Below are 27730 nucleotides of genomic sequence, written 5' to 3'. Positions count from 1 at the left end.
GTCATCAAGAACCCACCTTGGCCAATCAAGAGAGGAATCAGCTGGCTAATCACCGGGCAGGCACCGCCTTTTTCTTCCCGCTTCCTAGCTTGTTTGCTTTCGACCAGCCAAGGAGACCTGGTGGCAGGGTTGGTGAGTTACCTTTCTGGCCGATTTGCTTCTTTGGATTTTAGGGTCTTTTTTTATTATGTTACATTGGTTCTTTAGCTTTCTCTTTGGTTAGGAGCTGGAAATAATATGATGGGGGAATAAAATGACTAAAGTTCCTAAGGGCAGGCCAAGCTGTGTTACCTTTTTCAAGTTCACATGAGTAAATTTGGGTCATGCTTTTTTTTTTTTTTTTTGGTAAACTTATTAAAGTTGACAGATAAAATTGCATGTATTGTGTGCAGCATGATGTTTTGAAGCGTATGTGCATTGTGGGTGGAGTGTTTAAACCTAGCTAACTCATCATCATAGCCTTGTGGATGCTATTCTTCCACGTGATGTATAAAGTATTAGAGATGAAAAGAATATTTTTATTTATTTATTTATTTTGAGATGGAGTCTTGCTCTGTCACCCAGGCTGGAGTGCAGTGGTGTGATCTCAGCTCGCTGCAACCTCTGCCTCCTGGGTTCAAGTGACTCTCCCACCTCAGACTCCCAAGTAGCAGGAATGACAGGCACACGCCAGCATACGTAGCTAATTTTTGTATTTTTAGTAGAGATGGGGTTTCGCCATGTTGTCTAGGCTGGTCTCGAACTCCTGACCTCAAGTAATGTGCCCACCTTGGCCTCCCAAAGTGCTGGGATTACAGGCGTGAGCTCCTGCACCCGGTCCTGAGCTCTATTTTAATGTTAATGCCCGTCAGTTGTGCCTAGGCTCCGAAAGGAAGGAGATAGGAGGAGGTTTGACCTCCCTTCCTGCCATAGTCAATGATTCTGTTTTTCAAGTATCTTGGCCAGGAGGGGGTCCGCTCAGTTGGTTGTGGGTGGGGCGGTGGGGGGGTGGGGGGATAGGGGGGTGGGTGGTGGGTCTTAACATGTTATTTTTAGTTTACAAATTGATTCTTAACTTTGAGTGCTGAATTTACAGGGGTGATTGGAACAATACACTGGTTCCTGAGCCCAACCTCCAAAGTCTCTAATCAGTGTCTGTATTTCGGGACACTGGGGTTTTTGATAACTCCCCAGGTGATTCCCCTGTGTCTCAGTGCTTGAGAAAGTCTGGTCACAGGTGCTTGAAGTGCCCAACTGTGCGGTGATCAGCTAATCTGATGCAACGCCGACTTGGGACGTGCAATGCTGTAGTGTCAGCTTTTGTGCAGGTGTTGGAGCTCACCTCATAGTTCAGTCGGCACCTTATAGTTCAGTCAACAGCAAATTCCAGCAACCAACTTAAAAAGCATTGCAGTGTGGTCAGATGAGTGTACAAAAGGTTGGTGTAAAAAAAGTGTTTTGCCCTTTGGGAAAAGTAATAAAAGCTTTTAACACACACTCAACGTTGCATTTTTTTTTTTTTTTTTTTTTAGGAAGCTATGAAGCCGTCACTAGGCAAAAAGCTTATGGAATTTTACTTGAATGATCCTATGTCACAATATGAAATCAGAAACACCTAAAGACTGAGAGGGTCATGATTAAATATTTCTGGTGCATTATTACCAAACCACTTAAAAATCATACCTTAAAGAACACAAGCAAAGCTCATACAACAGTGTTTAGGGAAATATGGACTGTTTGAGTCTAAAGGTAACTCTACTTTCTTAGACAAACATATCACTGGAAGGAAATACAGTTGACTCCTGAACTCGGAAGTCTCTCAGTTACAAGGACGGGGCTCAAAGGCAATGGTGAAATAGAAGTCAAAGGAGGGAAGAGTTTGGGAATTTGGGGAAGGGTTGGACTTGGTGAGGCTTAACTTATTAATCCCTAATCTACTTGTGTTCGCTTAGGGGGGAAAACACCTAGATACAAGATTTGAAAGAAGAAAACACTTGTGTTAAACAGATTTACAGTGGACCCTTGAACAATACAGGTTTGAGCTGCATGGGTCCACTTATACATGAAGTTTCAAAAATAAATATATTGGAGAGTTTTGGGGGAGATGTATGACAACTTATAGATGAACCAGGCAGCCTAGAAATACTTAAAAAATTAAAGTCAGATATGTCATGAATGCAATCAATATAGATGTGAGTCTACTTATGTGTTAACTGACTGTTGATAAGGCTTCTGGTCAATAGTAGGCTATGAGTGTTGGAAGTCAAAAGTTATACGTGGGTTTTTGACTGCCTAGGGGCTGGCACCATTGACTTTTGAGTTCAGGAGTCAACTGTATTTCCCTCTAATATGTTTGAGAAAGTGGAGTTACCTTTAGACTCAAACAGTTCACACTTCTCTAAACGCTGTTTTATGAGCTTTTTCTTGTGTTCTTTACGATTTTTTTTTTTTTTTTTTTTGAGACGGAGTCTCGCCCAGGCTGGAGTGCAGTGGCGCCATCTCGGCTCACTGCAACCTCCACTTCCGAGGTTCAAAAGATTCTCCTGCCTCAGCCTCCTGAGTAGCTGGGACTACAGGCGCGTGCCACCATGCCCGGCTAATTTTTTGTACTTTTAGTAGAGACAAGGCTTCACCGTGTTAGCCAGGATAGGGGTCTCGATCTCCTGACCTCGTGATCTGCCCTCCTCGGCCTCCCAAAGTGCTGGGATTACAGGCATGAGCCACCCTGCCCAGCCTAAAGTATTATTTTTTAAGTGGGTTGATAATACGTAATAATGCACCAGAAATATCTAATCATGTCCTTGTCAGACTTCAGGTGTTTGTGATTTTATACTATTGTATAGGATGATTTAAAGAGTATTCCATAAGCTTTATGCCTAGTGACTCTGCTTCATAGGTTCCTCAAAAAAAAATGCAATATTGAGTTAGCGTGTGTATGTATATTAAAAGCTCTTATTACTTACTTTTCTCAAAAGGCAAAACACTGTTTTACACCAACATTTCATACCCTCATCTGACCACAGTGCAATGCTTCTTAAATTGATTGCTGGAAGTAGCTGTTGACTGAACTACCAGGTGCCAATTTTGTATATACATGTGTTAGCCATTTATAACTTCTTGTCTCTTCAAGTTCTATATCTAATTGATATTTCCTCAATGATTGTGAATAGAATTCTTAAATCAATAACTTTAAAATCTTCTCTTTCTATGTTATCTTCCTCTCTCCTGTCTACATACTTTTCATCAAAGGTCAGATATACATCTGTTTTTATTAAGCCCCAGAGTCACGACACATAAAGCTTATGGAACATTCCTTATTCTATAAGTATAAAATCAGAAACAAGGGCATGATTAAACATTTCTTAATTAAATATTAAGTCCCAATCATTCCTTAAAAAATACAACCCAATCTTATTTACTGAATTTTGTTTGTATAGTGATGGAAAGCTTGCATTTTCCTTCCAGCTAGGTGGTGAGCCAATTTTCTCAGCACCATTTAATGCATATTTCGTATCAGTGTGGATCTGTGATACCATAATTATGATATACTTAATTGGGGCTGCAGTGGCCTTACACATGTGCACACATAGCAGCTCTCCTGGGATTTAAAATTTGTTGCAATGAGTATTCTCCATGAGAAGTACAGATCTACTTTAATTGACATCATTACTAACTTTGCAGTCTGATAAAATTATAAGCCTCAGTTCTAAAATTTTTCTTCGACATCTTCAGTCATGACATAAAGATATCATTTTAGGGTGAGAGAGAAGAGAAATTCCATTGAGACTAAGGCAATCTTTTTTTATTTCTTTTTGAGACAGAGTCTTGCTCTGTTTCCCAGGCTGGGGTGCAGTGGCACTATCTCAGCTCACAGCAATCTCTGCCTCCCAGGTTCAAGTGATTCTCCTGTCTCAGCCTCCCAAATAGCTGGGATTACAGGTACCCACCACCACCATGCTTGGCTAAATTTTTGTATTTTTAGTAGAGATGGGGTTTCATCATGATGGCCCGGCTGGTCTCGGACTCCTGACCTCAGGTGATCCACCCACCTCGGCCTCCCAAAGTGCTGGGATTACAGGCGTGAGCCACTGTGCCTAGCTGACTAAGGCAATCTTGTTAACCATATGAGCACGAAAAGAACTGACCTCTTAGCAAATATGCTAAGTGTCAATTATGGATACAGAGGCTGAGAACACTGGGTAGAAAGAGAAACAGTGGTCCTGCCCTGATGGAGACTTCCATTTAAGGGAGTAATTAGACCTGAAAGCAAATCTCCCATCACTAACAATGTTAATGGGGTTGCCTGCTGCAAGGTAAGAGAAGGTCATGTGAGTTTAGGAGGACGTCATTCAATGTTGTGAGGCTATTTCCTGTTACCCTGTGTGTCAGGTGTTGAACGCCATCCCCTAGTTGGGTTAGGTGGGATGACTTGGGACTTGGCACAGTCCTGTTCACAGCTGTGACTTATTACAGTGAGGGCTACAAAGCGGAATCGGCAAAGCAAAGAGGCACATGGGACAAAATCCAGAGGAAACCAGGCTCCCGAGTGTCCTCTCCCGGCAGAGTCACCCAGGACATGTGGAATTCCCCCAGCAGCAAGTGGTAAAAAACACACTTGAGGTATTGTCTGCTGTGGAAGATCATTACAAACTCAGTGCTCGGGTGTGTGTGTGTGTGTGTGTGTGAGAGAGAGAGCTGGTCACATAGGCATCCTCTCCCTAGCATATTCCAAAATATGCATTAAACAGTGCCAAGAAAATTGGCTCACTGCTTAGATGGAAGGAAAATGCAAGCTTCCAGGCTCCCAGAAGGACAGGAAAGCTTCAGCATAAGCCATGTTGTCTGTACAAGCCATAAAGGCATGTGAGCCACTCTTATCAGCTCTGGGAATGTGGGTGGGATGTGCCTTCCACATCCAAGTTCCAGATGCTAGCCAACGGCCAATGTAGCAGGCAGATCCTAAAGATGGCAGTTTCAGACCTGTCATGTTAACTCTCTTCTGTACACCCTGAAATCCTGGCTTCAGCCAACACGACACCTGTATGTACATATGTCAGGGTACCAGTCCAATTCACTGCTTTTTATCTCAATAGTGTATTATAAATATCTTTCTGGGTCCAGCAAATATATACCTAGAACCAATCTTTATGGCTTCACATTCCATTTTATTCAGGTAATGACTTTTTTTCTGAGTTAAGAGAGATTAAGACATTTTTGAAAAACTAAGTTTTCGAAAGATTTCTTAGCATGTTTGTGCATTTAGGTCCAGAATACAAAAATATACATGAGACGAAAAGCTGTGGAATGATTACTCTCCAAAGTCCAGCTTAGGTTTTAGGAACTCAAAGGGTGCGATTGCTTCCCCTTTCCTCCTCAGACCCGATACTGAGCAGAGTAAGAATTCCACACCACCCTCTGTTCAGTGGGATTTTTCTAGTTAACCTTCTCATTTGTCTATCCCCTGCCACTGAGTGGTGGCCTTTCATCTGTCCTCCCACCTCAATGTGCCCCAGGGTTTGTCTTCTCCTTTGCCCTAAAATTGTATATGATTTCCTAAAACTGAGCTCTAGGCTGCCAAAGTTTGCTCGACTTCACCTGACCTAACATGAAAGCGACTCCCTGGGTGCATGCGTGCCTTCTGAAACTCAGTGACTTCCTTATTTTTTTTTTCTGCCAGCTCAACCGTGCATTTAAAGGCTCCTTTAGGGGAGGAGAGGGAAACAGGGAGTGACTGCTTACTAGTTGCAGGTCCTCCTTTAGGGCAAATGAAAATGTTCTGGAAGAGGGTGTCATAGTTCTTACCTTGTTGGGCACTGGGGATTGGCATAGCAATGCTGCAAAACTCAGGTACCATAGATGCATGTCAGTATGCCCATTTTTTTACCCCTTTATTGGGGGATCTTGAGTATCTTTCCATGTACTTCATGGCCACGATGGAGTTAGATCCAACCCAGTGGCTCTATCTTCTAACATAGTACCCGGTATGTGAGGTCTGCAAGCTTAATGTGCCTACTTCTTCCCTTCAGGTAGGCATCACTGTTGAGTGTGTCTACAATACCAGTGACTCTGTCTTGTATTTGGTGCATCTTATCAGCTTCACCGGCGGTTTCTTTACGCCCAACAACCTAGTTATGGTTGAGTATCTAGTTAGGTTTATTTCATGGTTGGAGATCGAGCAGTCTAGCCTCAAGCAGATACCTGCCATTCTCCAACTTTCTTTTACGCCCCCAAAGGCACTATTTATCCCTTGTTCTCTGTGTCGAAGCATTTGCATTAAAACCATGGAGATGTTAGCCAATCCACATCCACTCATATCTGATCAGATCTTCTTTCTCCACCTTTGTCATAAACTCTGAGAGCCTTGACTGTGTTGGGTCAAGGCTCTGGAATGGATTCTTTAGTCACAACTCTGCAATCTCAACTTCTCGTGACTGAGTGTAATGATACTAGGATTAGACTGACATTGAAACTGACAGGTGTAGGAGGCTCACGGGGTTTAGAAATTGGTCAAGGGAAAAGATAACCAAGGGGTGGCAGTTGCACACATGATTTTTTGGCTGGCATTTTCACAGGTTTGTGTGTGGGGCATGTCTCTTACAGCAGGAGCCTGGCCAGGGGCTACAGTGTGTGGGTCCCTACTCAGGAGGACAGGAAGATGGGGAACCCCTGCAGACGTGGGGTAGAATTGAAGAGGCAACCTGTGTGTGTGTGTGTGTGTGTGTAGGCGATACCACTCAGTACAGTGGGGAGGAAGATCTCCTGGGTCCGAGAGCTCCAAAGGGCAGTAGCACCTTGCAGTCATCTTGACCCTGGAGACTTACCTATTGCTGGCAGATGTTGGGAGCAGTTCTGTGAGGTATGCAAAGCAGGCAGGCTCTACATGGCTAAACATCTGCTTATTTGGGCTGTGTTTAAAACAATTGGATGTATAAAAAACTTGAGTCTGAAGCCAGTGGGCTTTATGCGCTAACAGATTTCAGCCTAGAGTGAAAAAATAACCTAGGGGCTGTCTTTGGCTCATTTATATACTAACAAGACAGAACAGAGTACATCATAACTTAGATTTCTTTTCAGCAGCATACAAGACCACAAACAGCCTGTTTGCTTATTATAACAGTTGCCTCTTCATTAGGAGTCCTTATACGTATCAATGACATACCTCCAAGGAGTATAATCGTTGTAAATACAGCCAATTGCTATACAGATTATTCTAGCATAGAGGAGTTTCATATACAACAGCATATCTTGTAAGAGACCACAAGTCTAGATTTCCAATCTGCATAGGGGTGACAATTTCAAAAGAAACACTTCCCCTCCAAAGTTTCTGTATGATACTCAATTCTCAACCTATATGCTATTTGCTAATCAGGGATAACTTTTACCATAAGAATGTTGCCTTTTAACACAACTGATGTTCCACCTTAACAGAACCTAGAAATTTGCCAAGATCAGTCGACAAGGCCATTGACCCAGACAGAAAGAGTTCAGACTTATCGTTGATGGCCTATCAGAAAGGAGCTTCTATCACACCACAAGAATTGTCTAGGATGTTAGCTTTGGATGAATTGGCATTACTGTGTGGTTTGATTGTCTGATTCCACATCTATTTTTAGATCTCATATTTATTGTGCCTCAAAATCCCTTCTCTGAAGTCTGCCTTCCCTGGAGAAGCAAGATGGCAGAATCGGATTCTACTGACTTTGACCTGCTGTGGTATCTAGAGAATCTCAGTGACAAGGAATTTCAGAGTTTTAAGAAGTATCTGGCACGCAAGATTCTTGATTTCAAACTGCCACAGTTTCCACTGATACAGATGACAAAAGAAGAACTGGCTAACGTGTTGCCAATCTCTTATGAGGGACAGTATATATGGAATATGCTCTTCAGCATATTTTCAATGATGCGTAAGGAAGATCTTTGTAGGAAGATCATTGGCAGACGAAACCGTGAGTGGGGTCACGAGAAGGGTGGGCAGAAATCAGGGCACTTCACAGGAAGCTGGGTGTTGGGCCTTTTTTTTTTTTTCTAAATAGGTTTCTGGGAAGCAGGTGGTATTTGAGTACATGAGTAAGTTCTTTAGTGGTGATTTTTAAAACTTTGGTGTCCCCACCGTCTGAGCAGTGCACACTGTACCCAGAGTATAGTCTTTTATCCTTCACCTCCCTCTCACACTTCCCGCCGAGTCCCTGTAGTCCAATGTATCCTTCTTATGCCTTTGCATCCTCATAGCTTAGCTCCCACTTATGAGAAAATACAATGTTTGGTTTTCCATTCCCGAGTTACTTCACTTAGAATAATGGTCTCCAATCCCATCCAGCTTGCTGCAAATGCTATTATTTCTCTTCTCTTTATGACTGAGTAGTGTGTGTGTGTGTGTGTGTGTGTGTTCATAATTTCTTTATCCACTTGTTGATTGATGGGCATTTGGGCTGGTTCCATATTTTTGCAATTGCGAATTGTGCCACTATAAATGTGTGTGCATGTGTTTTTGTATAATCACTTCTTTTCCTCTGGGTAGATACACAGTAGCGGGATTGCTGGATCAAATGGTAGTTCTACTTTTAGTTCTTTAAGGAATAGTCACACTGGTTTTCATAGTGGTTTACATTCCCACCAGCAGTGTAAAAGTGTTCCCTTTTTACCACATCCATACCAACATCTATCTTTTTAATTTTTTTTTATCATGGCCATTCTTGCAGGAGTAAGGTGGGATTGCATGGTGGTTTTGATTTGCATTTCCCTGATCATTAGCGATGTTGGGCATTTTTTTCATATTCATTTTTTCAAGGACTATCAGATATTGGCCATTTGTGTATCGTCTTTTGAGAAGCATCTATTTGTGTCCTTAGTCCACTTGTTGATGGAATTGTTTAGCTTGGTGGTTTTGATACATGACTTTTCCATCCCCAAAGAACCAGTCTTCAGACCTGGAAATCACATGAGGACCAGGGATAGATTGGATATGGGTCATGTTCTGTTTTGTGGCTTTCTGATCCTACCTTTATTTTCTGTTATTATGCTAACCAGCTTATATGAAAGTAGCCAGCCAAAGGATTAGACTCAAGAAAGTACTTAAGCTAGAGCAGATTTCCCAGCATAGAGCTCTGTCCTAGAACCATAAGATCCAGCTACAGAAAAGTAGGGGCTCTGTGTAAAGATCATGGAGGGTTAACACCCGGGTACGCTCCTACCATAAGACCCAGCTACAGAAATGTAGGGGGCTCTGTGTAAGCGTCATGGAGGGTTAACATTTTGGGTACACTCCTATGCAGGTCGTCGTCATTGGCTCATTTAGTCCTTCCCAAACATCTCTAAAATAGATATAATCATGTATTCCAATTGAAAACCTGAGTACCTGAGGGGTTAAGAGAACTTACCAAGATCATGAATACCACACTAACATGGGATGCTGAAGTCTACAGCTGTAATTGTGTTAGAGTCTCTCTTACATAAAGCAATTATTAGAGCTCAACTGAGGACTCCAGTGTTGGATGCATGTATATTTGCAATTGTCACATCCTCTTGCTAGATCAACCCCTGTATTACATAATGACCTTCTTTGTGTCTCATTATAGTTTTTGTCATGGAATCTGTTTTGTCTGATATAAGCATAGCTACTCCTCTTCTTTGGCTTCCAATGGCATGGAATATCTCCCTCTTATTTTCAGTCTATGTGTCTTATAGGTGAACAGTAGATCTTCTTTAGAATGAGGAAGTAGTTTGGTCCTCAAATTCCTCTAATATTGAAGACAACTTTTATACAATATTAACTTGGTTAAACTCGTATCTTCCCAATTAAATAGTATAGCATGTCTTCACTCATCATTATGACTCACAGGCTTCTGGCCTTCCTTTGCTATTCTCCTCCAACCTATGGCTTATATATACCTTATGGAGTCAAGGCTCATAACCTCGGCTATTGATGGCAATCACAAGTATCTTTTTGTTCAGGCTTCTTCTATATTTAAAGCTGTACCTGGCTTATCACATACCCCTGTCCCTGATGTGATGAATAATTCATTTCATTGCCTTAGTTAACTGGACTTCATTGTTGCTTCCTCCATCTCTTCCTCTGAGAAGGATTCATGAGTGAATTCCTTAATTTTATGTCTAAAACTCTTTGCATGTCTTTATACACAAATGGGAACTTTACTGGACGTAATACTCTCCAGCCACTCCTTTTTAATATTGTATAAATTCCTTCTGTGTCTTCTGGCACTGAATATGTTTGGAGAAATGTTAACCTGTTAACATTTGTTTTCCTTTTTCATGTTTATTGCTAAATTCTTTTTTTTTTTTTTTTTTTGAGATGGAGTCTTGTTCCATTGTCCAGGCTGGAATGCAGTGGAACAATCTCGGCTCACTGCAACCTCCACCTCCTAGGTCTGAGTGATTCTCCTGACTTAGCCTCCTGAGTAGCTGGGATTAAGGGTGCCCACCACCACACCCAGCTCATTTTTGTGTTTTTAGTAGAGATGGGGTTTCACTATGTTGGCCAGGCTGGTCTTGAACTCCTGACCTCAGGTGATCCACCTGCCTCGGCCTCCCAAAGTGCTGGGATTACAGGCATAAGCCACCGTGCCCAGCCTCTTGCTAAATCCCTGAATAATTTCTTTATCCTTAAAGTTCAAAAGCTTAATAGGGGTGCATATGAATGTTCTTTTTAAAACATTTGTCACCCATATTTACATACTCAATAATTACAAGGATTTTTTTCTGTAACCTGAATTTGATCTTTCTATGTTCTCTATTTTGAGGCCATACATTTTTCTTAGACCTTTTCCTTCCATACCTACATGCTTCTGGCTTTATTGTGATGTAATTGACAGATACAAATTATGTATACTTAAGGTGTACAACTTGATGTTTTGATATACACTGTAAAATAACGATCCGTGGGGACTCTTGCTCACTCACCATCTCCCTGTGGTCGGGAGCCTTCCTGGGCTGTGTGCCAATCCTGGGCTGGTGGCTGTCCTGTCTCACTCTTCTGTTCTCCGTGGGTTGTGTGGCTTCCTTGATGAATCCCGTGTGTCCTAGATAATCCAGTTGAAGAGCTGGTGTTGCTGCTCTGTTCTCTCTCCATGAGAGCAGTGCCCACTACCAGCTTCTGGTCTACCATCTTCTCTAACCATGCCTCACTTCATATTTTAGATATTTTAAAAATTACACTTTAAGTACCTTGACATGGTGGTAAACTTGTTTTCCTTCCTTGAGTGTTTTCTTCCAGAATTAGTAATTTTTTTTTTTTAGTTGCATGGTTATCCTGTCATTCACTTCTCTTTTCTTATCTAGCTCAAGCTTATGGACAACTGTGTCCAAAATGTATAGCTTGTCCTGGTATAGTGTAAAGCAGTGGTCCCACACCTTTTTGGCACCAGTTTCACGGAAGACAATTTTTCCATGGACTAGAAGGGGTGGAGATGGATGGTTTGGGGATAATTCAAATGTATTACATTTATTATGTACTTTATTTCTATTACATTGTAATATATAATGAAATAATTCTACAACTCACCATGATGTAGAATCACTGGGAGCCCTGAGCTCATTTTCCTGCAACTAGACAGTCCCATTTGGGGGTGATGGGAAGCAGTGACAGATCATCAGGCATTAGATTCTCATAAGGAGGGTGCAACCTATATTCCTCCTCTGTGCAGTTCACAATAGGGTTCACGCTTCTGTGAGAATCCAATGCTCCCACTGATCTGACAGGAGGCAGAACCCAGGCGGTAATGTGAGCGATGGGGAGCGGCTGTAAATACAGAGGAGTGCTCAGTCACTCACCACTCACCATCGGCTGTGGGGCCCAGTCCCTAACAGGCCACAGACTGATATCAGTCTGGCGTAAAGTCTACTGAACATGCCTCCTAGGCCATGTTGTAATCTCTTATTACCCTTTACATTTTTACCACTATCTACTGAGGGTTTTAATGAGGGGGAAGTGAACCCAAGTTTGAGAGAAGGCTTTCCTGGAGACCATGGCTGTGTCCTCCATGGTGACCCTTTAAATGTCAGTAGCAGGGCTGAGTCCACTCAGTGAGTTTCTCACTTCCATGGACATTGCAATGTCTTTCCCCTCCGCCTCTGCCCAGGGCCCTGAGAAAATAGAAATCCTTCCTGCTTCTCTTGATCATCTTATTCTCAAGACTGTTGTGCTGTCCCTTCCTCATGAGGTACATGCTCACCTGCTCCGTTTACTTCTCTCCAAATTGCAGATATTTAAGAGAATATCAGACATGACTTCTTTTCTTCACTTTCTTCACCCAGTACCTCTTCTGGGATGGCTTGACATATCGCAGTAGTAATTGCAAAAGGTCTTAGTACTTACATAGACTGCTCCCAGTGGAAAACAAAACTCAAATGGAGCTTTGGAATTTGGGACAGGAAATTGGTAGATGCCTGATGGGCCTTGAAATTTTCAGTGGGGAAAGAAACTACAAGTCAAGTAATTAAAGGGTAGAGGAAACTACAGGTCAAGAAACTACTTGACCTGTAACTTTCCTCTGCTTTTTAAAATTTTTTTTCCCAGGCTGGAGTGAAGTGGTGCAATCTTGGCTCACTGCAACCTCTGCTTCCTTGGTTCAAGTGATTCTCCTGTCTCAGCCTCCTGAGTAGCTGGGATTATAGGCGCCTGCCACCATGTCGGGCTAATTTTTGTATTTTTAGTAGAGATGGGGTTTCAGCATGTTGGCCAGGCTGGTCTCGAACTCCTGACCTCAGGTGATCTGCCCACCTTCGCCTCCCAAAGTGCTGGGATTACAGGTGTGAGTCACTGTGCCTGGCCATCCTCTATCATTTTAATAAGTTTTCAACATGCCTTTGACCTTCAGTGGACTTTATCAGGTGGGAACCTGAACTGGTGGAAAGTTTAGCAAGGTTGTTCCTGAAATAACAGTGGAAAATGCACATTATTAACTTGAAGATAAGGAGATTTAGGGGGACAATAAAGATGCAGCCTGGTGGTGGTGGTTTTGCTCATCATAAAAGGTGACAGGGGAGAAATGGACTGAAGAATAAACTTAAGGTTTTGAACTAAGTTTATAAAAAATAAAAATGTCCTTGACAGGCTTTTCTGACCACAAAGGATTCTCAAGAAAGAGCTTCAGGGTCCTAGGGTAGTTCTATTTTTCATTTTTTTGAGGAACCTCCACATCATTTTTCGTAATGACTCCTCTAATTGACAGCCCCACACACCGTGCACAAGGCTTCCCTTTTCTCCACATCTTCACCCACACTTACCTTTTGTCTTCTTGATAATATCCATTCTAACAGGTGTGAAGGGAATAGCTCATCGTGATTTTTATTTGCATTTCTGATTCGTGATGTTGAATACCTTTTCATCCCCTCTCCTTTTGGGACTGTAATTACACGTATTTTATACTGGTCCTTTGATATTGTATCACAGTTCCCTGATGGTCTGATTGGTTTTGTGATTGTTTTTCCTCTGTGCTTGTTAGGCCAATTCTATTGATCTGTGCTGGTGCCCCCTCATCCTTTCTTCTGTGTGTGCCATCTGCCATTCAGCCATTCCAATGAATTCTTTGTTTTGCATAGTGTATATTTTAAGTCACAGAGCATCCATCTGATTCTTATACTCTGTATACCTAATATATGGGGATATATGTGTAATATGAAACTTATTATAAAATTACCTCCTAATTCCAAAAGCTGGGTTATATGTACATATGCTTCTATTCATTTTTTTTAATTTTACTTTTGACAAATAGTTATGCATACTTATATGGGACAATGTGATGTTTTGATATGCTTCCATTGTGGAATGTTGACATGAAGCTAACAAATCTATTATCTCACATATTTATTCTCTTACGTGTGTGTGTGTGTGTGTGTGTGTGTGTGTGTACATGTGTGAAACTGGACAGCTTCTGAATGGCAAAGGAAATGAGTGAAGAGACTCCTGGATTGGGAGAATATATTTGTAAACTATGTATGGTACGGAACTAATATCCAAAGTATATAAGGAACTGCATAAAAAGAAAACAGATAACCTAATCAATAAATTGGCAAAAAGAAAAACACCTAAATAGACATCTTCCAAAGATTTTTTTTTCTTGATTATGAATCATGGTTTATAATCATGAACCATACTCATCACCATGGCTTTCTGCTTCTTTGAATCTCAGTTTTTTTATTGTATACTAAACATCATAGATAAAAACAGTAAGGAGAAAGTCCTGTCTCTGCCAGGCTGTTGAGATGTGCTAGGTCGGAACTAGGCAGCCCTGGTAGTCTAGAGGGTGGGATCAGGCCTGTTTATCCATCAGGCTCATCTCCACTGGCGGGGAGCCAGTGTGCCACATTCCAGTACATTCAGGTCCACCACACCAGCCCTGCTGCAGCTGTTCATCATTGGCTTTTATTTATCCCATCAAAGTTCTTCCATGCTGCCAGGCTCCCTCTTTTGCCTGCCCTTACCCAGGGATAAAAACATTTTCAAGTATCTGCTCACTAAGAAAGGAGTCATCCCCCTCTAGGAATTCACTTATTTGGATCATTTCTGTATCATACCTCTATGACAGCTTTATACTTATGTCTTAACATTTTTGTTTGTTTTTGCAGTGGGAGTGCAATCTTGTGTATTCTCAAGAAATAAGACTCCCTTTACGATAAATTTTAACTTTATTCCATACAATTTCATTTATCTTAAGTAGTTCATTAAATGATCAGGATTTCAGTAATGATATGCATAAACAAAAAAATAGAAGGGAAGATGAACGTGTAACTCATGACTGATGGGCCAAGATGTAATAGATACTTTGAGCTGAATACGTACCAGGAAACAGTCCCTGAACTCGAGTTATTGCCTCAAAGGAAAAACTGGATGTGAAATGAAACATAATTGAAGGCTACCTAAAACGCTAAGGAACCCCCAAAAATGAAAGAAATATGTTCTTGATGCCAAGATATGAGAGGGAAGCCCTTGAAGGATAAAGAACAAAGCTAAAACAGATCTGTCGACTCCACTGTATGAGTGAATAGGTTTTATTCAAACTTTTTCCTTTAAAGCAATATGGGTCGGGCGCAGTGGCTCATGCCTGTAATCCCAGCACATTGGGAAGCCAAGGCAGGTGGATCACCTGAGGCCAGGAGTTCGAAACCAGCCTGGCTAACATGGCAAAACCCTGTCTCTACTAAAAATACAAAAAATTAGCCAGGTGTGGTGGTGCACGCCTGTAATCCTAGCTACTTGGGAGGCTGAGGCAGGAGAATCGCTTGAACCTGGGACGTGGAGGCTGTAGTGAGCCCAGTTCGTGCCACTGTACTCCAGCCTGTGCAATAAGAGCAAAACTCCATCTCAAAAACAAAGCAACATGATGGTAAATATCTTTGTACCTATATCTTTGTGATAAGCAGTAGTAAGTAAAAATTTCTACTATATTTTTACTGTAAACATGAAAAGAAGCTAAAACTGTTTTTACATCTTGAACTTTCATCTTTGTTCTGTATTTTCTGCCCTGTACTCGCTGGATTAGGCAATCAGGAGGCATGCAAAGCTGTCATGAGGAGAAAATTCATGCTGCAATGGGAAAGTCACACTTTTGGAAAATTTCATTATAAATTTTTTCGTGACGTTTCGTCAGATGTGTTCTACATACTTCAATTAGCCTATGATTCTACCAGCTGTTATTCAGCAAACAATCTCAATGTGTTCCTGATGGGAGAGAGAGCATCTGGAAAAACTATGGTTATAAATCTGGCTGTGTTGAGGTGGATCAAGGGTGAGATGTGGCAGAACATGATCTCGTACGTCGTTCACCTCACTTCTCACGAAATAAACCAGATGACCAACAGCAGCTTGGCTGAGCTAATCGCCAAGGACTGGCCTGACGGCCAGGCTCCCATTGCAGACATCCTGTCTGATCCCAAGAAACTCCTTGTCATCCTCGAGGACTTGGACAACATAAGATTCGAGTTAAATGTCAATGAAAGTGCTTTGTGTAGTAACAGCACCCAGAAAGTTCCCATTCCAGTTCTCCTGGTCAGTTTGCTGAAGAGAAAAATGGCTCCAGGCTGCTGGTTCCTCATCTCCTCAAGGCCCACACGTGGGAATAATGTAAAAACGTTCTTGAAAGAGGTAGATTGCTGCACGACCTTGCAGCTGTCGAATGAGAAGAGGGAGATATATTTTAACTCTTTCTTTAAAGACCGCCAGAGGGCGTCGGCAGCCCTCCAGCTTGTACATGAGGATGAAATACTCGTGGGTCTGTGCCGAGTCGCCATCTTATGCTGGATCACGTGTACTGTCCTGAAGCGGCAGATGGACAAGGGGCGTGACTTCCAGCTCTGCTGCCAAACACCCACTGATCTACATGCCCACTTTCTTGCTGATGCGTTGACATCAGAGGCTGGACTTACTGCCAATCAGTATCACCTAGGTCTCCTAAAACGTCTGTGTTTGCTGGCTGCAGGAGGACTGTTTCTGAGCACCCTGAATTTCAGTGGTGAAGACCTCAGATGTGTTGGGTTTACTGAGGCTGATGTCTCTGTGTTGCAGGCCGCGAATATTCTTTTGCCGAGCAGCACTCATAAAGACCGTTACAAGTTCATACACTTGAACGTACAGGAGTTTTGTACAGCCATTGCATTTCTGATGGCGGTACCCAACTATCTGATCCCCTCAGGCAGCAGAGAGTATAAAGAGAAGAGAGAACAATACTCTGACTTTAATCAAGTGTTTACTTTCATTTTTGGTCTTCTAAATGCAAACAGGAGAAGGATTCTTGAGACATCCTTTGGATACCAGCTACCGATGGTAGACAGCTTCAAGTGGTACTCGGTGGGATACATGAAACATTTGGACCGTGACCCGGAAAAGTTGACGCACCATATGCCTTTGTTTTACTGTCTCTATGAGAATCGGGAAGAAGAATTTGTGAAGAAGATTGTGGACGCTCTCATGGAGGTTACAGTTTACCTTCAATCAGACAAGGATATGATGGTCTCATTATACTGTCTGGATTACTGCTGTCACCTGAGGACACTTAAGTTGAGTGTTCAGCGCATCTTTCAAAACAAAGAGCCACTTATAAGGCCAACTGCTAGGTGAGTCTTTAAAAAATAAATCCTCTTTCCTGTCTTCCTAAGACCTGCCCATAATTCTAGAGCTTGTTGACGAGAACAAGACAAACTCGGGGCCATGAAGAACTTGACTTCCAATCTAGCTTCTAATTAGACCAGTGACTTAAATCTCTCTGCTTCTGTTTAAACTCAAAGTTTGAGTTAAACCTCAGCACTGTTGACGTTTTGGGCCAGCTATTCTTTGTGGTGGGGGTCTATCTTGCACATTGTAAGAGGTTTAGCAGTATCTCTGGTCTCTCCTGTGGCCAGTAGGGTCCCCTTTTCCCCGGTTGTGACGGCAACAAAAATCTTATACATCACCAAATGTCTGCTTAGCGGCAGAATTGCCTCATTGCAAACCAGTGGTTTAACCTAATTTCTTCAGATCTGTTGTATAGATTTAAAAGAAATAAACCTCGTATTGTTACATTATAGGGGTATTCATGACAGCACAAAACATGCAACATTGATTTTTAATATTGAAGTTTAAAAATATTTAATAATCTCGCATTTAAAGGCCCTGCACTCAGTTGTGTCTTATCAGAATATGGAATCACCAGCTACTTTAATGGATCTGAATGTTGTTCATTCATGCTTGACCCTACTTTATTTCTTGCTGCATGGTATTAAATCTGAGTCAGACAACAGGCACTCTCAAAACATACTTTAATTTACATGTTTTACAAATTGCTGGAGTTGAATCGATTCCATTGGAAAACTCAATTTTTCTTCTATGTAGTCAAATGAAGAGCCTCGTCTACTGGAGAGAGATCTGCTCTCTTTTTTATACAATGGAGAGCCTCCAGGAGCTGCATATCTTTGACAATGACCTTAATGGTATTTCAGAAAGGATTCTGTCTAAAGCCCTGGAGCATTCTAGCTGTAAACTTCGCACACTCAAGTAAGTACTATATCAACCTCTGCCTTAGAGGTTCCCCTAGGAATAACGGTGATCTTTTTCTTTCTCTGGGAGAAGACAATATACAAAACACACTTTCAGGTCAGGCTCATCAGGGCCTAGGCTCCTTCTGTACTTCTCAACCATCTTTAGTGTGTCTATGATAAAGATGACCTTAGGCCACAGTAGCATCTGAGGTCCCAGCCATCATGGCTGCCTTCAAGGCAGGAAGCAACAGAAGGGAGAAGGAAAGGTTTATCTAGAAGCTTCAGGAGCTTCCTTGATGGAGTCTTTTCAAAACTCTTTCTTGTATCACTTCTGCTTGCATCTCATTGGCCTGTTTACCTTGTCTTCATACGGCTTCATATAACTACAAAGGGGGACTGGGAAAGTAGTCTCTTGGAATCAGGAAGAAATAGTAACAAGTGGGTTTATCCTAAGGAAGAAAGCAAAAATGGGTCAGGGTAGGAGTCTAACAGTTTCTTTCCTACAGAATGCGTTAGAATCAGGTGAAAAGCAGCTGTACTTGCCTAAACAGTCATTGGGAAAATTAGTATTTATCTGAGTTTATGATAGCTCTATAGGAAATGTCACTAAAATATTCAGTACACATCAACATATATGATCTTAGGATTCTGGAAGCCCAGGAGTTAACTTTATTTTCATTCAAGAAGAATGCCTACTTTGTTTGAGGTGCTAGTCTAAGCACTAGAATATATCAATGCGGGGAAAAAAGACAAATTTCCTTGTTTGCTATCTGATGAGACAGAATATAGGCAGACATAATAAGTACACGCATTTTAAAGTATTTTAGGATAATGGTGTTACGGGGGGAAAAGAATGGCAAGGTCAGGGTGCATAAGTGGGTATTTAGGGGTGTGGGAGGGTACAGGCTGTAGTAATAAGTTCCACAGAGAAAGTGAGATTTGAGCAAAGACTTGAATGAGGTGAAAGAATGAGCCAGATAAACTGTTGGTCATCCCCTGGGATGGGAGGGATCCATGAAACAAAGGCTTTGAGTTCAGAGACCTACGTGGTTAGACCAGTGTGAGGCAGGAAGGGTATTACGGAGATGGCTCACAAGTATGTATGGCATGATCATGGTGTTGTAAACCAGTGTCAGGACTGGGTTTTCTGGAGTGAGGTGAGGCATTTTGAGGGGTTTTGAGCAGAGATGCCATAATTTAGCTTGCATTTTAAGAAGCTCATTCTGGATACCGCGTTTAAAAATGGCCAATCGGGGAGCATAGGGCAGAATCTGAAAGCTCAGAGGAGGCTCTTTTTCTTGGTGTTTGCCAGGTGAGAATCAATGGTGCCTCTGAGGGTGTGAATAGTAGAGGTTGGTGAGGTGCGAACTCCGGGGCATATGTTGACAAAGGATGATTCCTTGATTAAATCTAGACTAGGAGAGAGAATTGCCCCAAGATCTTTGTTTTGAAAACTGCCATGTGAGAGTTGCCACTGAGTTGGGAAATGACGGCGAGAGCCAGAATTTGAGGAAGGTCAGTCTAAAGTTGTTTGAGCTAAAGTTGTGATGTCTATTAGGTGTCCAGAGAGCAGTGTGTAATGTTTCTGAACTGAAGGTAAAATGTGGGTGTCGTTCGTGTATACATGTGTATAACGCAAATGTGTATTTAAAGCCAAGGACTGAGTTCACCAAGGATAGGAATGTTGCTCAGGAAGCAAAACGATCCAAAGACTGATGCCCGGAGTTCTCCAACATAAAGTGATTGGGGAGAAAAGCAGAAACTAGCGAAGGCCTTTGAGGGAGTAGTCATTAGGCTAGAAGGTAAAGTAAATGGTGTGGTATCCTTGGATCCCAGTGAGGCAAGTTTACCAACAAAGGAAAGGTCAACTGTGTCAGATGGCAGTCCTTATTCAAGGAGACTGAAGACTGAGAATTGGCCAATGACATTAGCAAGGTAGAAGTCATTGTTGGCCAAGAACAGTTCTGGAAGGGTAGTGAGAGCAGAAAAGCCTAATTGAAAATGATGAAAGGAGAACTGAAGACTTTTAGGGCGGGTGCAGTGGCTCACGCCTGTAATCCCAGCACTTTGAGAGGCTGAGGCGGGTGGATCACTTGAGGTTGGGAGTTCGAGACCAGCCTGGCCAACATGGTGAAACCCCATCTCTACTAAAAACACAAAAATTAGCCAGGTGTGGTGGCACGCAACTGTAATCCCAGCTACTTGGGAGGCTGAGGCAGGAGAATCGCTTAAACCTGGGAGGCGCAGGCCACGGTGAGCTGAGATTGTGCCACTGCACTCCAGCCTGGGTGACAGAGTGAGACTCCATTGTGTGTATTTTAAAAAAAAAAAAAAAAACCTTAAACAGTTTTGTTGCAACATGGGACAAAGACTTGGGAGAGAAGTTGTTTGTGTAAAATGGGGATCAGGAGAATTGCTAGGTAAAGGACTCTGGAAATACAGCAACATGGAAAACATCCAGTCTCCCACCGAGTCGCCACATAGGCTGGGAAGTAAATTAAAAGGGCTTCCTGTGTGTTCTACGTCTGGATTTGCCATAGGATCCTCAATCCTCCAAGGGTTGGCCAGTTTCCACATTTCCCTTCCCGTCTCTTTCCTTTAATGTTGAGTTGGAGATTCCTAACTCTTTTCTCTAGGTGGCCCTTAGAGACAATGACCAAAGCTGTTGCCCTGATGTCCTGCTGCAACTCCAAGGGAGTAATGAGAAATGTTCTTCCGGGGTTGGGGGTAAGGGCCAGTGGTGGTGGTGGGACTCTAGGACAACTTTTTTTTCCTCAATGAAATTGTGAATTATTTGTTATTATTTTTTGAGTCAGCGTCTTGCTCTGTCACCCAGGCTAGAGTGCAGTGGCGTGATCTCAGCTCACTGCAACCTCCACCTGCAGGGTTCAAGCGATTCTTCTGTCTCAGCCTCCTGAGTAGCTGGGACTAGAGGTGCACGCCACCATGCCTGGCTAATTTTTGTATTTTAAATAGAAACAGGGTTTCACTATGTTAGCCAGGATGGTCTCGATTTCTTGACCTCGTGATCCACCTGTCTCGGCCTCCCAAAGTGCTGAGATTACAAGGGTGAGCCACTGCACCCAGCCGTGAATTGTTATTTTTTTAACTTCAGGTTCAGTGGTACATGTGCAAGTTTGTTTATGTAGGTAAACTTGTGTCACAGGTTTGACGCACATATTTTGTATATAGACTATAAGACTGTATGCCCAGGTACTAAGCCTAGTACTCATTTATTTTTTCCTGATCCTCTCCCTCCTCCCCTCAAGTACACCCCAGTGTCTGTTGTTCCCCTCTTCAGGTCCACGAGTTCTCATCATTTAGCTCCCTCTTACAAGTGAGAACATGCAGTATTTGGTTCTGTTCCTGTGATAGTTTGCTAAGGATAATGGCCTCCAACTCCATATTCCTGCCCCCGCCAAAAAAAATGCTCTCTTTTTATGGCTGCATAGTATTCCATGGTATATATGTATCACGTTTATCCAATCTTATTGATAGGCATTATTGATTGCATGTCTTTGCTATTGTGAATAGTGCTGCATTGAACATTCATGTGCATGTATCTTTTTGGTAGAATAACTTGTATTCCTTTGGGTATATACCCAGTAATGGGATTGCTGGGTCAAATGGTAGTTCTTCTTTTAGCTCTTTGAGGAATCACTACACTGCTTTCCACAATGGTTGAATTAATTTACACTCCCACCAACAGTGGGAACATCCTTGCCAGCATCTGTTTTATTTATACACACACACATATATATATATACATAATTTGTTTTTCGAGGTGGAGTCTTGCTCTGTCACCCAGGCTAGGGTGCAGTGGCACAATCTCGGCTCACTGCAACCTCCACTTCCCAGGTTCAAGTGATTGTTCTGCCTCAGCCTCCTGAGTAGCTGGGATTACAGACATGCACCACCAAGCTGGCTAATTTTTTGTATTTTTGGTAGAGACGGGGTTTCACCATGTTGGCCAGACTGGTTTCAAACTCCTGACCTCAAGAGATCCACCCACCTTGGCCTCCCAAAGTGCTAGAATTACAGGCATGAGCCTCCATGCCCAGCCTGTTATTTTTTGATTCTTAAATAGTAGCCATTCTGACTGGTGTAAGATGGTATCTCGTGGTTTTGATTTGCTTTTCTCTAATGATCAGTGATATTGAGCTTTTTTTCATATGCCTGTTGTCGGCATGTGTGTCACCTTCTGAAAACTGTCTGTTATACCCTTTGCTCACTTTTTAATGAGGTTATCTTTTTCTTGTAAATTTAAGTTCCTTATAGATGCGGGTATTAGACGTTTGTCAGATGCATTGTTTGCAAAGGTTTTCTCCCATTCTGCAGGTTGCCTGTTTGCTCTGATAGTTTCTTTTGCTGTACAGAAGCACTTCTGTTTAATTACATCCCATTTGTCATTTTTTCTTCTGTTGCAATTGTTCTTGGTATCTTCATGATGAAATCTTTGCCCATTCCTGTGTCCAGAATGGTATTGCCTAGTTTTTGTTTTGTTTTGTTTTGTTTTTGTTTTTATAACGGAATTTTGCTCTGTTCCCCAGTACAGTGGCATGATCTCGGCTCACTGCAACCTCCGCCTCCCAGGTTCAAGTGCTTCTCCTGCCTCAGCCTCCCAAGTAGTTGAGACTACAGGCACCCGCCATCACGCCCAGCTAATTTTTGTGTTTTTAGTAGATGCAGGGTTTCACTATGTTGGCCAGGCTGGTCTTGAACTCCTGACCTTGTGATCTGCCCATCTGAGTCTCCCAAAGTGCTGGGGTTACAGGCATGAGTCACTGTGCCCAGCGCCTCCAAGTTTTTAATAGTTTTGCACTCCATTTTGTCTGTAATCCATCTTGAGTTGGTTTTTGTATGTGGTGTGAAGAAGGCATTCAGTTTCAGTCTTCTGCATATGACTAGCCAGTTACCCCAGCACCATTTATTGAAAAGGGAGTCTTTTCTCCATTGCTTATCTTTGTCAGCTTTGTTGAAGATCAGATGGTTGTAGTTGTGTGGCCTCATTTCTGGGCTCTCTATTCTGTTCTGTTGGTCTATGTGTCTGTTTTTGTACCAGTACCATGCTGTTTTGGTTATCATAGCCCTATAGTATAGTTGGAAATCAGGTAGCGTGATGCCTCCAGGTTTGTTCTTTTTGCTTAGGATTGATTGTCTTGGGTATTGGGGCTCTTTTTTTGTTCTATATGAACTTTAAATAGTTCTTCTAGTTTCTGTGAAGAATGCCATTGGTAATTTGATAGGAATAGCATTGAATCTGTAAATTGCTTTGGGCAGTATGGCGATTTTAACAATATTGATTCTTCTCTCCATGAGCATGGAATGTTTTTTCCATTTGTTTGTGTCATCTGATCTCTTTGAGCAGTGTTTTGTAATTCTCCTTTTGATCTTTCACCTCTCTGGTTAGCTGTATTCCTAGGTATTCTCTGTGAGCAATTGTGGATAGAATTACATTTCCGATTTGGCTCTCAGCTTGGCTGTCGTTGGTGTATAGGAATGCTAGTGATTTTTGTACATTGATTTTATTTTTCTCTTTTTGTATCCTGAAACTTTTGCAGTTTATCAGCTGACGATTTGGGGCTGAGACTATGGGGTTTTCTGGATATGGAATCATGTCATCTGCAAACAGGGATAGTTTGACTTCTTCTCTTCCTATTTGGATGCCATTTATTTCTTCCTCTTGCCTGATTGCTCCGGCTAGGACTGCTGAAACGGAATAATTTAAATGTGGTTGATCGTGTGGCTATTATCAGCCATCAGCATATTTTGTCTTTTGCTCTCAGTGTAGAAAAACATGGTTAAACTTGTGCATGTGGATGTATCTTAATATCTTTGTGCATGTGGATGTATTCTTAGTATCCGGCTTGTGGGTCCCACTTAAGAGAGGTTATGAGGTGAACACACCATAAAGACCCAGGGGATTACTTCAAAGTCAACAGGCTGACCTTGGAATTAGCAATAGTCTTCTGACCTGACTAGAAATTTAAGATCGAGAGCCATGTGTGAGGATGTAATCCACTGAGAATCTTTGTTACAGGATGAAGTGAGGCAGGCAGGAGAAATTGTGGAGAAGATGTTTGGACCTTCACTAGTGCTTTCCTGCTACTATGTCTTCCACAGGTTGTCCTATGTCTCGACTGCTTCTGGTTTTGAAGACTTACTCAAGGCTTTGGCTCGTAACCGGAGCCTGACATACCTGAGTATCAACTGTACGTCCATTTCCCTAAATATGTTTTCACTTCTGCATGACATCCTGGACGAGCCCACATGCCAGATAAGTCATCTGAGGTGAGTTGTTGCTCGGCTGAAAGCTCAGTGTATGTGAGGGGAATGCCTGGGTGTTGGTGGATAGAGGTGCCCCTTCAATAACACTACCTGCTCCTACCTTTTGATGTCACTCATTCCTCAGTTTTTTTAGCACGTGGTTTGTTTCTTTCACCAACATTATTCCTGCCTTTTGATTTCAATTTCTACATTGATATTTCATATAACATGGCTTCTCCCTCCCTTGACTGATATTTCTCTAATGATCTAATTCCTCTGGTCATTCTGAAGTAGACTACTGGTCAAACCCTAAAACACTGTCTAGTGGAAATTATTCAAGCCACAAACTGAAATTTGCCAGTAGCCACGTTAAAAAGTAAAAGGAAGCAAGTGAAACTAATTTTTTTTTTTTTTTTTGAGATGGAGTTTCGCCCTTGTTGCCCAGGCTAGAGTGCAATGGCACGGTCTCAGCTCACCGCAACCTCTGACTTCCAGGTTCAAGTGATTCTTTTGCCTCAGCCTCCCAAGTAGCTGGGATTTCAGGTATGCGCCACCATGCCCAGCTAATTTTGTATATTTAGTAGAGACAGGGTCTCTCCATGTTGGTCAGGCTTGTCTCGAACTCCCAACCTCAGGTGATCCACAGGCCTTAGCCTCCCAAAGTGCTGAGATTATACAGGTGTGAGCCACTGTGCCCAGCCTTGAAACTAATTTTAACAGTATTTAACCCAGCATATCAAATTATATTCATATGTCATTAATGCAAAAAGCTATTGATGTGATTTTATATTCCCTTTTTTGTATAAAGGCTGCAGAACCCAGTATTTCACAGAGAACATCGCCGCTCGGGCACATTTTCATCAGAAATGTTTGACCTCCGTATTGATTTCATAAAATTTACAATTGAGAGAACTAATTCACATGCCCGTGTCTTAAACATACTTAAATCTTCCAATAATTTGGAATCAACCTTTAAATTTAAACTAGCCAAGCCTGGTAGCTCATGCCTATAATCCCAGTGCTTTGGGAGGCAGAGGATGTGGATCACTTGAGGTCAGGAATTCAAGAGTTCGAGACCAGCCTGGCCAACATAGTGAAACTCCACCTCTACTAAAAATACAAAATTAGCCAGGCATGGTAGCAGGTGCCTGTAATCCCAGCTATGCGAGAGGGCGAAGCAAGATAATCGCTTGAACCCAGGAGGCAGATGTTGCAGTGAGCTGAGATGGCGCCAGTGCACATTCCAGCCTGGGCAACAAGAGCAAAACTCCATCTCAATAAATAAATAAATGAATAATAAATTCCAATGTAAATGTAGTAAAACTAACAATCCAGTGGCTCAGTCATGCTAGCCACACTTCGAGTGCTCAGTAGCTCTATTTGCTAGTGACTCAATATTGGATAATGCCACTTGCTAGACTTCATCTCCAATAAGTGCATTTCGCTTGTACTCTCAATTTCAAGTACCTTATGCTCTAACAGCACCTCCTGTATTCTCAAGCTACTTTGTCTTATAAGCAAATCTTCCCACCCTTTAATCCTACTGCGTCCTTCAGCCATTTGAGCAGCAGCTTCCCACCCTTTCACCGCCTTCATCCCTTTCTTTTTGTTTTTGTTTTCATTTTTGTTTTGAGACAGAGTTTCACTCTTTTTGCCCTGGCTGGAGTGCAGTGGTGTGATCTCAGCTCACTAAAACCTCCGCCTCCTGGGTTTAAGCGATTCTCCTGCCTCAGCCTCCTGAGTAGCTGGCATTACAAGAGCTTGCCACCACGTATGGCTAATTTTTGTGTTTTTAGTAGAGATGGGGTTTCACCATGTTGGCCAGGCTGGTCTCCCACCCACCTCAGCCTCCCAAAGTGCTGGAAGCCACTGCACCCAGCCCCTCACTTTCTTTCTGACATAGTTCAAATTCCATGGTTCTTGAGAGTCATTGCCTTCCACCTCACTCAGCATCCCTTCTCCCTATCACATTCTCCCAGCTAAATCCCAACTCTGTTGCCACTTTGTAGTTAGACTCTCCCCTACCTCAATGCCCCACTCCCCAAACTCCTTTCATCTTGGAACACATTTTCCTCTTGGCCTTTGGTTTTTCCCAAACCTTGATTATTCCTCCTCAGTCATCTTTACTTGTTTTTCATCTTCCTGGACTCTTATCTTTGGGATATTTCCAAGTGGTTCTAAATGTCTTTTCTATACCCCTTCTATGAGTTCTTATTCATGGCATTAAGTAGCCTCTATGTGATGAAGACTCTTAGGTACTTATTTACAAACATTTCTCCTGGTTTCAGACTCAGTGAAGTATTTGTAGAGATATCAACTTTGATATTTATTTATGAGACAAAGTCTTGCTGTCACCTAGGCTGGAGTCTAGTGGGGTGATCTCGGCTCACTTCAACCTCTGCCTCCCGGGTTCAAGCAATTTTCATGCCTCACCCTCCCAAGTAGCTGGGACCACAGGGGTACACCACCACACCCAGCTAACTTTTATATTTTTGGTAGAGACAGGGTTTTGCCATGTCAGCCAGGCTGGTCTCAAACTCCTGACCTCACGTGATCTGCCCACCTCAGCCTCTTACTTTGATATTTAAATAGACATTTCAAATACAGATTTTCTTGTGGCCTGGCTTAGACAAATTTTCTGGGTCTGTTGTTAGAGTGGATCCATCTGACTCCTTCCTGCTTCCTTTACTGCTAAGCATGATAGACCAACCCATCTCCCACCTATCTGCAGTACCTCAGCATCTTCCTACCTGTCCACACCTTTGCTTGCTACATGGAAAAGAGTGTAGAAGGGCATCTAGTTTGGATTGTTTTGTTTTCCGGTGTGTGTGTGTGTGTGTGTGTGTGTGTGTGTGTGTGTTTGAAGCAAAACATAGCTTTATTTTTTGATATATCAGTTTTACTACAAGGGTAGACTTAACTCTTTTTAGTTTACTTTTAGCTTCAGGGATACATGTGCAGGTTTGTCACATAGGTAAACTTGTGTCATGGGAGTTTGTGCAGATTATTTCATCACCTACGTACTAAGCCTAGTACCTCATAGATATTTTTATTTTTTCTGATCCTATCCTCTGAATCTCAGCCCTCAAGTCGGCCCCAGTGTGTATTGTTCCCCTCTATGTGTCCATGTGTTCTTATCGTTTAGCTCCCATCTGTAAGTGAGAACATGTGGTATCTGGTTTTCTGTCCTTATGTTAGTTTGCTAAGGATAATGGCAATCTAAGTCAGATCTTGTGACTCTGTCCTTTTAATCTTCAGACCCTCAATGGCTTTCACTTTCATTCCAAATAGAATACACAGGCCAACGCGATGTCTCACGCCTGGAATCCCAACACTTTGGGAGGCCGAGGCGGGCAGATCACCTGAGGTCAGGCGTTCCAGACAGCCTGACCAACATGGCGAAACCTCGTCTCTACTAAAAATGCAAAATTATCCAAGTATGGTGGCGCATGCCTGTAATCCCAGCTACTCGGGAGGCTCAGGCAGGAGAATCACTTGAACCTGGGAGGCGGAGGTT

General features: G+C 42.4%; 1 protein-coding gene across 3 annotated transcripts in view; it reads left to right on the top strand.

Annotated features, from left to right (window-relative positions):
- The window catches only part of NLRP11 (NLR family pyrin domain containing 11), a 41052-nt gene continuing 13322 nt past the window's right edge, over positions 1-27730 (top strand). For 2 of the 3 annotated variants that reach the window (XM_031004310.3, XM_055370643.1), the window contains exons 1-5: positions 1-132; positions 7593-7925; positions 15477-17046; positions 17801-17962; positions 24070-24237. In XM_031004310.3, coding sequence (XP_030860170.1) covers positions 7655-7925; positions 15477-17046; positions 17801-17962; positions 24070-24237 — 2171 coding nt within the window. In that variant the 5' untranslated portion in view covers positions 1-132; positions 7593-7654. The remainder of the gene's footprint in view (positions 133-7592; positions 7926-15476; positions 17047-17800; positions 17963-24069; positions 24238-27730) is intronic. The other variant, XM_055370642.2, reaches the window with a different exon arrangement.

This window comes from Gorilla gorilla, chromosome 20, assembly GCF_029281585.2.
Source record: "Gorilla gorilla gorilla isolate KB3781 chromosome 20, NHGRI_mGorGor1-v2.1_pri, whole genome shotgun sequence".
In the NCBI taxonomy this organism is placed as follows: Eukaryota; Metazoa; Chordata; class Mammalia; order Primates; family Hominidae; genus Gorilla; species Gorilla gorilla.
This window is presented reverse-complemented; position numbering and strand designations above follow the sequence as displayed.